Source organism: Helianthus annuus, chromosome 14 (assembly GCF_002127325.2).
Source record: "Helianthus annuus cultivar XRQ/B chromosome 14, HanXRQr2.0-SUNRISE, whole genome shotgun sequence".
Classification (NCBI taxonomy): domain Eukaryota; kingdom Viridiplantae; phylum Streptophyta; class Magnoliopsida; order Asterales; family Asteraceae; genus Helianthus; species Helianthus annuus.
Window position 1 is genome coordinate 130,535,472 of NC_035446.2, and position 13,523 is coordinate 130,548,994.

At 38.3% G+C, this 13,523-nt stretch overlaps 1 protein-coding gene across 2 annotated transcripts; it reads left to right on the top strand.

The window, feature by feature from the left end:
* Positions 1 to 290: 290 nt before the first annotated feature.
* Positions 291 to 5,777, top strand: LOC110903782 (wall-associated receptor kinase-like 3). Of its 2 annotated transcripts, XM_035983273.1 has the most exons (5): positions 291 to 1,140; positions 1,403 to 2,161; positions 3,941 to 4,093; positions 4,485 to 5,186; positions 5,364 to 5,777. In XM_035983273.1, the coding sequence occupies exons 1-5, from the start codon at positions 327 to 329 to the stop codon at positions 5,648 to 5,650; spliced, it is 2,715 nt and encodes a 904-aa protein (XP_035839166.1). In that variant the 5' UTR covers positions 291 to 326; the 3' UTR covers positions 5,651 to 5,777. The 2 variants fall into 2 exon arrangements, with proteins under 2 accessions (XP_035839166.1, XP_022005262.1); XM_022149570.2 differs by having other exon boundaries at positions 292 to 1,140; positions 4,485 to 5,777.
* Positions 5,778 to 13,523: the final 7,746 nt, after the last annotated feature.

A 13,523-nucleotide genomic window follows, 5' to 3' on the forward strand; every position in this document is an offset into this window, starting at 1 on the left:
ATAAAACATAAACAAAACCATTTTTATGTACTCAAGAGTCAAGAACCAAGAGGAGATCTCAAAAGCAAAAAAAAAAAAAAAAGTAAATAAATAATTTGACCTATGGCATTAGACGACTAAATCATAAAAACCAAAAACATTTTTATATTAAACGTCGCATTCGACGACTAAATCATAAAAGACCAAAAACATTTTTATATAAAACCTGGAAAAAAATATGTTAAAAGTCGACACGGTACACTCTGGTCTATTTCTCGGCAGTTTCATTCAATCATACCCACCATTATAAACTTATACACCTCCTTACACCCTTCTTCTTTACAAACATGAAGTTATTTCAAGCTTACCTGCAGTTACTCTTTTTCCTTTCACTAGCAGCAACATCAACTGCAGTTTCAACCTACGCCAAGACAGGGTGCGACGATACATGCGGGGGCGTGATGATTCCATACCCTTTTGGAATCGGTTTGAATTGTTCTGTCAACCCATGGTACGTCGTTGAGTGCAAATCCTCGACGCCCTATCTATCTGCACTCAACCACATGGAAATCTTGGGTGTTAGCTTAGATAATCAAACAGTCACTGTTAGCATGCCAACGCTCTACTCTGGTTGCCAAAACTCTGTTCGGAATAGCAGCAAGGCCACCAGCTTCGATCTTGGTGGGAGCCCCTTCTTGTATTCCAAAATACGCAATAAGATTGTTTTTGAGGGGTGTGGTGTTGCTTCTATGATGTATAATGGGAGTGTGGTCACAGGGTGTTCAACGGCTTGTTTCAATGTTACACATAGCGATAGAAACAACTGTTATGGATTCAGTTGTTGTGAAACCACAATTCCTAAGTTTCTCAAGTCGTACAACATTCAACTCACCAGCTTGGAAGGGCAAGGGGCGAATGGCGGTTGTGGGTCTGCCTTCTTGGTGGATGCAACTTCATATGATCCAGTTTCTTTAAAGAATACCTCTTTTACTCCCGTATCACTTCTGTGGACTTTAACAGCCACTGAGCAAGTAACTTGTTGTGAAAAACAAAGCCCAGTTAATATTGCAGTGGATATGTTTAACGGTACTATAGTGAATTCACGAAAATGCCGCAGTGGAAACAACCCTTATTTAGTAGATAACTGCAGAAGGGACCCTGGTATGTAATTCAATATACAGTATTTCTTTGTTTAATTTGCTTCTTAAGATTTATGAATTTCGTTCTTCTAATATATGGTGTTTACTTGTTTATTCGGAGTAGACTCGTGTTATATCTATGTAGGTTCCTCCAATCAAAACCACCATTATAAAATAGCCACCAACTTACATTTCTGCTATAATCCTTGTTTTTTTTTTATATATTTTTTATATGAATATGAAGTTATTTTAAGGTTACCATCTACTCTTTTTCCTTTGAATAGAAAGACAAAAGTATGCCAAGACAGGGTGCAATCATACATGTGGGGATGTGAGGATTCCCTACCCTTTTGGAATCGGTGCAAATTGTTCTATTAACGAATGGTACAGAGTTGATTGCAACTCCTCCACACCATATCTACCTGCACTCAAGAACCTGGAAGTCTTGAAAGTATACACTGAAAATCAAACAGTCATTGTTCGTACACAGAGGATATCTTCTTGCCAAAAGCCAGTTCGGAATAGCAGCCAGACAATGAGCATCGATCTTGGCAGGAGCCCCTTTTACTTTTCCAACCAAAACAACAAATTAGTGTTTGAGGGTTGTGGTACTGCTTCTTTGATGGAGAATGGGAGTGTGCTTGCAGCGTGTGCCACGGCTTGTGGCACTGTTATACCTAATGATAGAAACAACTGTTTTGGAATTGGTTGTTGTCAAATTGCAATCCCTAATGTTGTCAAGTCCTACAGTATTCACCTAACCGGCTTGGAAGAGGAAGATGGGCATTGTGGGTCTGCCTTCTTGATGGATGAAACTTCATATGGGGAAGGATGGTTGCCTGTCAGGGATACAAGTTCTATTCGCATATCACTTATGTGGACTCTGAGAGACTCTGATCAAGTAATTTGTTGTGATGGCGATGCCCCGGAAAGAATGATAGTGGATATGTCTAATGGTACTTCAATGGATACTTGGCTATGCAATCGATGGTCTTACGGATCCCCTTATTTAATAGATGGATGTGCTTCACAAGTTACTAGTTGTATGTAATTCAATATATTTTGGTTGGTAGGTTGTCTTGTTTGTGTTGGTTCAGGTCCCACACAATACACACTCAAACTCACGTATATATGTGTATATGTAAAGAAATTTGCAGAATGAAGAAGCTACTGTTTCGATTGAAATATGGGTCCATAACAAATAAAATAAAACAACTATTTATAACCAATTAAACACATGCACCATGACCCACGTAAGTAGCCATCCAAATGAATCGGTCTTTTCCGCAAAACTTGGTCAACCTCAACGTCACTTTTCCTTGTTTAGCTTGTGAATAAAGAAAATCTGGACCCAACTGACCCATTCAAACTACTGAATTAAATCTGGGTCTTGACCCGTTACCGCTGACCCGGGATCATGACCCGTGAACGACCCGATTAACCCAACAATCACCCCCTTAATCGGTGTTTGTTCACGTCATTCTTCACTACAACGTTCCCGTCAAAACAAACCTTCGCCTTGAACCATCTCGACCCATCCCGGGCACATAACCTTCACCTCGGTCACTTCCAAAGTCTTCTCGGTTCAACCCGAATCAATTTCACCACACTTGTAACATCTCACATGGCATCCCGTTGGAACCGTTCACTAACATCACGACTTATCACGGATCAACGACCTCTCCCCGGTCACATCCAAAGCCAACCGATTGAACTCCAACGCCATAATGTCACCACCGTGTTCTTCCTTTTTTTTCAACAACCTTTTTCCGACCGCCTTTGTTCAAGAGGCCTCTCCACCGACCAAGAAAACAAAGCCAACCGCTTCTAACATTTTCTTTCAACTGCTAAACGAGACGAATCCAAAGCCACCTGCTTTGACGGATCCATTCTGCCCGCTTTTCACGCACTACGCCGGTCTCCTCTTATCACGAACCAAGTTAACCAAGGCACCATCATAACACTTCTGCTATTGTTACTGGTTGTACACCCGCTGCGCAAACCCACAACCATCAACCAAAACAGCCCTGAATCGTCTTTCTTTGATCACCACTTACAGCCACCGAACACACCGGTGTTCACCCGTCACCCCCGTCATCCAAACCGGTACTTCACCCCCGACAACGACTGACACGAACACCCTCCGCATTCTGCTGTATAATAATCCCGAAACAGCACCGAAAACTGATGTCGATCACCCTGTTGTCTAAACCGGTACGTCTGCCACAACAACGGTTGACCCGAAACATCTTTCTGTTTCCGTCTAACGCTGCAACGAGTCCCGAACAGCCACCTGCTGTCCCGAACAACCCGTTTACCTGCTGCGTTTGCCCCGCAGCGACGGGCTACACCCCTTTCACGAAACCGACTCTCAAATCGTCCTTCTCCGTCTTCACGAGCCCTAGGCTCTGATACCAAATGTTGGTTCAGGTCCCACACAATACACACTCAAACTCACGTATATATGTGTATATGTAAAGAAATTTGCAGAATGAAGAAGCTACTGTTTCGATTGAAATATGGGTCCATAACAAATAAAATAAAACAACTATTTATAACCAATTAAACACATGCACCATGACCCACGTAAGTAGCCATCCAAATGAATCGGTCTTTTCCGCAAAACTTGGTCAACCTCAACGTCACTTTTCCTTGTTTAGCTTGTGAATAAAGAAAATCTGGACCCAACTGACCCATTCAAACTACTGAATTAAATCTGGGTCTTGACCCGTTACCGCTGACCCGGGATCATGACCCGTGAACGACCCGATTAACCCAACAGTTTGTTTGTTTGTTTTCTGACATGGAACTTCCTCTTATAGATGGTCCTGATACGGAAGAGTGTAGAAAGTGCCGTAGTAGGGGTGGTTATTGTAGTCCTGTCGACGACATATATGACGCTGATGGTTCACTTATCCATGCAAACTACACTTGTGTGGGAGAAAGAGAAAGAACTTCCCTAAGGGTAATACTAGGTAATTTCTTTTCTTTATTTTATTTTATTTTTAATGAAATGAAAGGGTTTAACCAAAATATTGATTCCATACCAAGATTCTATACCTAGTTAAAATAAATAATAACAAACAATTATCTTTAAAGGGTTTTATAGTGATTTTTTTTAGAGTTGTGCTGGTTTTACTTTTTTTTTCCTCACATTTTCACCGATCTAAATTGGGTCGGGTCGCCATGTAACCAATCTTTCAACATATGCTATCATCTATGAACTTCTACGTTTAATCAGCAATATTTACTTATAATATAATTCCATTCTTTGGAAACTTCAAAACAAATTAAAAAATAACTGGGGAACTTAGATACCCTTTAGTCTACTTACTAATGAGTTACTTTATATTGACCTTTATTCAGCTGTTAGCATAAGTATTGGCGTACTTTTTCTTGTTGGGATGAGCTCTATATTGTTCAAAGTGGTCAAAAAAACAAAACAAAGGAGGCGAAGAAAGAGACTTTTTAAACGCAATGGTGGCCTACTTCTAAAACAACAAGAAGAAGCTGATCCGTCCTTAGTTGATAAAACCATACATTTCACATCACGTGAGTTGGAGAAGGCAACTGACAACTTCAACGAGAATAGGATTCTTGGCCGAGGAGGTCAAGGTACCGTCTACAAAGGGATGCTAGTAGATGGAAGGATTGTGGCAGTCAAGAAATCAAAAATTGTTGATGAAAGCCAGTTAGAGCAGTTCATTAATGAGGTTGTTGTTCTTTCACAAATCAATCACAGGAATGTGGTCAAACTATTGGGATGTTGCTTAGAGACAGAGGTTCCTTTGCTCGTTTCTGAATTCATTCCAAATGGTACTTTATACGATCGGCTTCACAAAAAGAGTGACGAGTTCCCACTCTCTCTAAATATGAGATTACAAATAGCTACAGAGGTTGCAGGAGCACTTGCTTACTTGCATTCAGCAACTTCCATTCCAATATACCATAGAGACATCAAAACCAATAACATACTTTTGGATGACAAATACAGAGCCAAAGTTTCTGATTTTGGGACTTCACGTTTGGTCTCAGTAGAGCAAACACATCTGACTACCTTAGTCAAAGGTACGTTCGGCTACCTTGATCCTGAGTATTTTCGATCTAGCCAATTCACTGAAAAGAGTGATGTTTATAGTTTTGGAGTTGTTTTGGTTGAATTATTAACCGGGGAAAAGCCGATTTCCCAAACCCGAATTGGTGAGAGGAAAAGTTTAGTTACACATTTTATGTTGGCTATGGAAGAAGAACATGTTATGACTATATTTGATGCAATCGCTATTAAAGAGGGTACTAGGGAGGAGCTGATGAATGCAGCTAAGTTAGCAATGCGATGCTTAAATATGAAGGGAATGTATAGACCAACAATGAAAGAGGTATCTCTAGAGTTAGAAACCATACGAACATCGCACATGCCCTCTACAATTGAATCGAATACTAGTCACATGATGTATGGGGAGGACTTCTCAATGATAAGTTATGGAGAATCATCATCAACATTCCCGAGTTTCAATGACAGCATTACTCATTGATACAAAAGGGTCGGTCATTATTTATTTTAAAATACATTTATGTTGTTATATAGTTTCAGTGCATGTAATTGATTAACTTGTTGTAAAAAAGGGTTATGTTTGGCAAGGCAAAGTACTTTTATTTTTCTATAATTTTTTGATGCATGCAATATGTTTGGAGTCTGAGTCACACTTACACAAGTATTTAAGCAATTAAGTAGTTAATTAATAGAGGCATGTAATCAAACTTGTTTTAGTAAGAAACAGATTTATCTTTTATAAGTTGTAACTTAAGTTTTCTGCCGGTCACTTATCTACTTATAACATTCAAATTAGAGATTCAGACAATCTATCTCCACAAATCGAATCCCATTCAACACCCGCCTCTAAAAGAGATTCACATTTTTTAATTTTGTCTCACAAAATCGTTCATGTAAAGCTTTTCAATTTGAACTCTCTGATTGTTCCACATTTTACCAATAATCATAAATTTTGACACATCAAGAGGAACATCCACCAAGCCTGTCACAAATGGAGTTTGTAAACCCAATTGCCTAGATATTTGACACGTTAGACTATTTAACCTACAATCGCCAGCAAGAAAGAAGTACTACATAGATTCAAAAATCACACACGTATCATATTCGATGTGATCAGCTCTCAAAGTTGTTCCCACCAAAATTAGATCTCAATTTGTTACCTAGTTTTGTGGAGGCAGTCACAATCGTACTTGTGCCAAATTCCAAGAAAAGCAGTGGCTTGCGACTATTGTCGCCAACGAACATTGTCTATGAATATTGTCTAGTGAATTAGTGTGTATAATTTTGATAGACGCTTCTTGATAATAAAAATATGCATGTGACTTTGCTGAGTAAACTGCAGTTTGAGTCCATATGGTATGGTGAAATTGACACTTTGATTCCCTATTTTTAAAAAGCATAAGGTTGAGTCCCCAGCCTTTCCAAATCACATCAATCCATCCCCTCTTTCACCACTCCATTACATCCACCGTTAGCATTTGTGTGAAATGTCGTTTATACCCCTGATTCTTTATTAAACCCTAATGTCTTCCCTCAGTGCAATTCGTATTGACATCAAATCGATACACCAAAACGACAATGTTTAAATCTTCCTCATCATCCTCTGCAAAATCAAGCTTGAAGAGGTACGAAGCTGTAACACCCCGTATTGTAGACAAAATAAAAATATATAAAATTTGTATTTCATATATTATCATATGAGTAAGTAAGGAGTAAGATGGTCATTCGATATATAAGATGTCTAGACGAGTATTTAAGGTTGCAAAAGACAGTTTAAAAATAATAAAATATATTATATTTGATCCTACTCTCTTTTTAACTAAACTTATGTCAAAACGTAGAGAAAAATAAGTTTGTCTTAATAGCATATTTGTCAATTTGTAAAGCGTTATATTTTAAAAATTATAAGAGATAAACGAATGAAGTAGTTGAATTAATTATAATAATATCTAAACTTTTTAAGAGTTGAAATGGAATTAATTATAATAATAAAATAATAAAATTTAAACTCTTTAGCAGTTGAAATAAAAACAACGCATACAAGCACACACATACACGACACTTTAATCCCACATCCAAGTAAAAAATATATGAGCACCTAGCTTCCTTTTGTATATAGGAGTTTAAAGTTTCTTTTAGGATATGAGCAGCTAGCTTCCTTCTATATAGAAGTTTATAGTTTCTTTTAGGATATCAATTTTTCTTTAACGGGTGTTGGTGCATTTATGTGTCTGTAACTTTGTCTAATTTATGATGTATGTTATTTACTCTTTTGTTATCGAGTCTGTAAGTTCCCTCAAGTCTACCTAATCGGATATCCTCCTATCCTACTTGGTATGACGTTTTGTCTCTATATTTGTAAGGTATGTTAAACACATGCTTGTGTGCATAGTGTTTAACTATAGTTAGTCTTTACTTATGTCTTCTGTTAACTTCGTCATATATTTTGTCCATGTTTAGTGTTTGACGAAGAGTCTGTCTTTGTCGAATCCATGCTTGGCGAACCTGCAATCCTCGTCGTTTGTTTGTGTGTGACAAAGGTTCTATCTTCGTCACACATGAAGCTTCGTCAATCAAGGTTCGTCTGATGACAGTATATATAGCTTGGTGTGTTTAACAGTTAAGGCATGAGAGCATAGAGAGACTACTGAGAGTTTATCGTTCAAGCATTGTGTGTATATGTTTGATGTTGTTCTCGTCCTTTTAATCTAAAGTGAATCTTTGGTTATCTGTTGTGTTGCTTGCATTACTTTGTTTGGTTTGCACCGTCACGTGGATTCCGCACTCGTGACCGTGTTCGTGATAAACCGGGATTAGGTTTCGTAGTAGATCCTCTGAGAAAAACGGACCTACAAGTGGTATCAAAGCTATGGCTCTTAGCTCTTATCCTTGTTTAAAACCAAACATTGTTGTGTTTTATCAAGATGTTTATGTGTTTTTCAGAAACTGTTCCTATTTGATATTCATATTTTCTGAAAAAGTGTTCAAATCTTGTTATTTGCTATAACTTTTATCAAAAACCTTGATACATTGCATGTCTACATCATAAAAATGGGTTTTTCTTGAAAGTTTAAGCAACATTTGTGTTTTAGAATATTCAAGTTTTTCTTGATATTCAAAGTGTTCTTTAAAGTGTTCTTAAGAGATATTCATACCTTTCATGAGATTTGATCTATAATTCTGTTTGGATAAGTTGTTTGTGTTTAAAATATAATTGTTTGACAAAATTGGTACATGTAATGATGGTTAGGTAAATGAACTTAACTTCTATCACAACAACTTATTTAAAGTTTGAAAAGGGTGTCAGCAACTTGTTTAGCTTTGAAAATCATCACCTACTTGTCTGCAAGAATTGATTGCTTTTGCAAAAATATCTTATCCTCTGTCAACGAAGTTTCCCTTAGACGAACAATCAAAAGTTTCGTCAAAATTGTTTCAGACGAAGATTCAAACACTTTCCATTCTGCATCAAAAGAGTGTGTTAGACGAAGATTCAGAACTTCATCGTTACAAGACTTCGTCGTTCACACTATGAATCATACTTCATTATTTTATACTTCATCATTTTAACTGTCATTTGTTAATAGAAGCTTTGCAAAACTGTCTTAACCGTTTCTTTTCAAGTGTTTGATCAGGTACACTCATACATACATCATTCATGAGTACTAGCCTCTGGGATTGGAGCAGTAGCTCAAGTACTGCTCAAGATCCGACCTCTGCAGAGACGTGGATCAAGAATATGATGCCACAACAACAATCAATTTCTGCAAGTCAGTGGGCATGCGTAGCAAATCAAAATCAAAGTATTCAAATTTGCTAATGAGCGAAAGTGAAACAGGTAGCAACAATCGACCGCCAAAGCTGAATCATATGAATGAATATCCATCTTAGAAAGGCCGTTTTCATACTTACGTTCTAGGGCAAAATACCGAGCTATGGATATGTTTCACTACACCATACAACACAGCTCTTGAAGAAGCAGGTTCAAATCCAGCCACATTGGCAACTATAACTGAAGCAGAGAAGAAAGCGTATGATCTTGAAAAGAAGGCGTTTGCTATCTTGACACAAACTCTCCACAAAGACATATATCATCAATTCGATTATTGTAAGACAACAAAAGCATTGTGGGACATCCTAGTTACAAGAGGAGAAAGGAATGCGGCGACAAGGAAGACTCGACACGACTTGTTGAAAAAGGAGTTTGACGCATTTTTGTTTATAGAAAATGAAACATTAAATGAAATGGCAACTCGTTATTATCATTTGATAAGTGAAATGTTTTCTTACGAGGTTACTGCAACTTCATAGGAAATGGTGTTAAAGTTTGATGATGCTCTACCACCGAAGTGGAGCCCCTTTGTTGAGCTATTAAAACATACAGGTGTATTAGATACTATCAGTATCTATGATTTCATTCAAAAGCTGGAAAATAAAAATGAAGAAGAAATTCGGAAGGTGAAACGAATCTCAATCCCTCAGAATCCAGAAATGTACTTTGGAAGGATTAATCCTGTCGCAAGCTCAAGTCAGCAACCAAAACTTCAAACGGCGTTCATGTCAAATTCAAGCCCGTTTCCTCAAGTGACTAATGTAAATCCCTTTGGATTTGTACCGGAGCAACCTCAATCTAAACCTCAATTTGATCCTTGTGCCTGGTTCCCTAAATCACAAGATGTTGCCCCCCCCCAACTCAACCAAAATTTGATTCGAGTGCCTGGTTCCCTCAACCTCAACCTCAAGTTACTCAACCTCAATTTGACCCTAGCGCTTGGTTCTCGAAACCACAAGTTGTTACCCCCTCACCTCAACCTCAACAAGCATTCTATGGTAACAATTTCACTCAACCGCAAAATTCCAATACAACCAGACTTGATACTTCAAACCTTCCCAAAGTCAATGTAGAAGTTGCCAAAGAACACATAGAACTTCTTAGCACAATGGTCAATGCTTATTGTGGGTTGGTTACAGGTCAGATTGGAAACCTAAATCTGACCAATGAAGATTATCAACAGATTTATAGGGATGAAATGGAGTTAATGGATATCAAGTGGGCTTTTGCAAGCGCGGTTAGACGAGCTAAAGACTTCATGAGCAGAACTGGGAAGACTACTTTGGAAAGCAAAAGGGATACAAAGTACGGGTTCGACAAAGATGTTGTCACCTGTTTTTAACTGCGGAGAAAAGGGTCACTTCAAGCGTGAGTGCACTCGTCCGAGCAGACAAACAAGTCAAAATCCCTTCAGGAATCAAACAAGTACTTTCAACTAGAATCAAGCCAACCTGGAAAGAAGGATAGTAGTTGTCAACAACCAGACTAACACCGCCAACGCAAACCAATCGGGTCCTTCTAACACCAACCGTGCATTAGTTGTTTAAGCTGATGAAAGTTGTGATTGGTCCGTACAGTTTGGAGGTGGCGATCAAGGAGGAACCGCATGCTATGCTAAGATCATCAATCATATCAAGCATGTGCATAAGGATGAATTCTCAGAAAGCGTTGATAGCTCGGGTTATACTGGCAGTTCAGATGAGGAAAGCTCGAACATTGGAGATTATTGTTCAGAATCGGATGTAAAGGAGGGAAGTGATTCTGATATTGATAGTTTGTTGATGAAAGCTGAGGAGTTAAAGTGTCAGAAATATGTTCTGATCAAGAAGGCTGATGTTGCATCGAAAGAGATGGAAAAGTTCTTTTCTGAAGAAGGATCTTTCTCTTATCAGATTGCCTTTATGGTTAATGTCGCAGCCTCTTCGAGTCAGGTAAATTCTGATACTCCTACTCCTAGCATATGTAGTAATTGTGCAGATCTTAAAAATGAATGCTCTAAATTGAAACTTGAATCTGAAACGGTTCATGGTCACAACCAGAGTTTAGTTATTGAACTGTCAAAATGCAAAGAGGAAAACATGGCCTTGGCTCGCAATGAAAAAGATTTCAAAACAGTCATTGAAACTTTAAAGAAAGTGTTTCCGAAGTGTCTAAAACTGTTCTTAACAAACAAATTGGTATAATAACTACATTAATATTATCGAGGAAACAAAGAAGGAGCTAGCAATGGCTAAATGCGAGTATGAAGCGATCAAGCTCTAATTGGATAGTTATTCTAACTCCCGATATGTGCTTGATCACATCATTGAAGTTCAACAACTGAAAGGAAACGTGAAAGGCTTTGGGTATAAGTCGTGTCCACCTCCTTTGAGACACAACTATACCAAGATGCCCGATGAGGAGGAAATGCCTCGGTTTGACCCTAGTGTACCTCTTGATTATAAGGAAGTAACTACAGGATTAGGGTTCAAATCGGACAGTTCCTCAGAGGGCTCATCTGAAACAAAGGAAAATTCAACATCCACAGAACAAAGTGCTCCAAGTGTTGAGGACTATGAATCGTCGAATGATGAATCGGATGTGAGTGATTAGGATACATCTGTTGATGGTAAGAAAGGAGTAGACATTCCTATTGAGAATCACATTCTGTGTGATCGTCCTACTCCTGCTGTGCACTCTACTGTCAAGCAAGAGATGGATCCTATCACTAAGACAGTATCTGCTGTTAAAAGTGATAACATGTTGTATACTTTGGTCGGGGATAGTAAAATATATTCAAACAAAGATTTTCCAATTAAAAACATCAATCAATCTCTATCTCTGATTGATAAAGTATTTGAAGATACTACCTGTAAGTTTTTGGGAAAAGCGATCCCGAGAGTTTCTGTAACACAGTGCGATCCTATTCCAAAAGCTGAAATTAGGAAACAATTTGGAAACCAACGATTCCCGACAAAGCAACAACCTATCCCTTTTAAAGACAAACAGAAGGAACAGCGAGCTTCAAAACCTAAGGTCTCACAACCAAAAGTAGAACCAAAAGGAGCTCGTTTCAAAAAGAAGGACAATGATGTCAAATTCGTAGCATCTAAGGGTACTGACAAGGTGGAAACTTTTGAAAATAAATCAAACACCGATTTTATTCAAAAGGTTAGAATTTTAAAACGTAATAATCAAAATAATTACACCCAACACACAAACGAGTGTGATGAAGGCACAAGTACCTCTGATTCTACAAGTTCGACATCGAGTCGTTAAGATGGATCTCCTAAGTTTGTTGAAAGGAGATCCTGTTTCAAATGTGGGGAGTTTGGACATATCATCAAAAATTGTACAAAGTCGCCCAAAGCAAAATTTGTTGAGAGAGCCCCTCCTGAAAATGATCACCTTCAACGTTGTTCAGTTCCCCCAAAACAAGATAAACGAACTATTAAAACAGGAAACAAAACAACGACGCAAAAATATAAAGGTGATCGAAAGGGCTTTGAAACCAGATGTAAAATCTGTTAAACGGGAACCAAGTTCATCTCAACCAATCAAACCAGAAATTTCAAAAACTGTTAATATTACACAATCTGGTAAACGGAAAACTTGGAAACCTAAGACAGGTGAGGTTTCAGAGGAAGGCTTACAATTTCAGAACCATCAAGAAATTGAATTACATTTCTTGATTCTCAAGGAAGACCCAAGACCACTAAGACTTGGGTCCCCAACTCCAACTAATCCCTAAATGCATTGTGCAGGGTGTTCCAGGAGGAACTATTAATAGTCATTGGATTGTTGATAGTGGAGCATCTAGGCACATGACTGGCGACTTACGACTTCTATATGATGTGAAAAAAATTAGAGGAGGTTATGTCGCGTTTGCTGAAGACAGGGGCTGCTACATCACTGGAGAAGGAATGATCTCCAATGGTGTTGTGTGTTTCGATAAGATCAATTATGTTCGACAAATTGATCACAATCTTCTGAGTCTTTCGCAAATCTGTGATAAGAAGTTTACCGTGCATTTTGATGATGCCGGTTGTTATGTGCTGAAGCCTGGGTTTAAAATTCCAAAAGAATGGATTCTCTTGAAGGCTCCAAGAATTAATGATCTTTATATTCTTGATATGAGCCAGGCGATTACAACTTCTGAACAAGTCACTTATTTTGTCTCAAAAGACACAGAGTAGGAGTCAATATCTTGGCACAAACGAATGGGGCACATTCACTTGAGAAAATGAACCATTTGGTGAAAAACAATCTTGTGAATGGTGTGCCTGTCAAAAATTTCCATCTACAAGATGTCTGTGTTTCGTGCCAGAAGGGAAAGCAAACGAAGAAATCCCACCCGATCAAGAAAGTCAACACTATCAGCACGCCTCTTGAACGTCTTCATATGGACCTCTTTGGACCTATGAAACACAAGACAAAATTTGGGATGCTTATTGTCTGGTAGTTACTGATGACTATTCCAGATTTTCTTGGGTATCGTTTATGGCACACAAGAGTGAAACTCCTGAAATCCCGAAGAATCTTC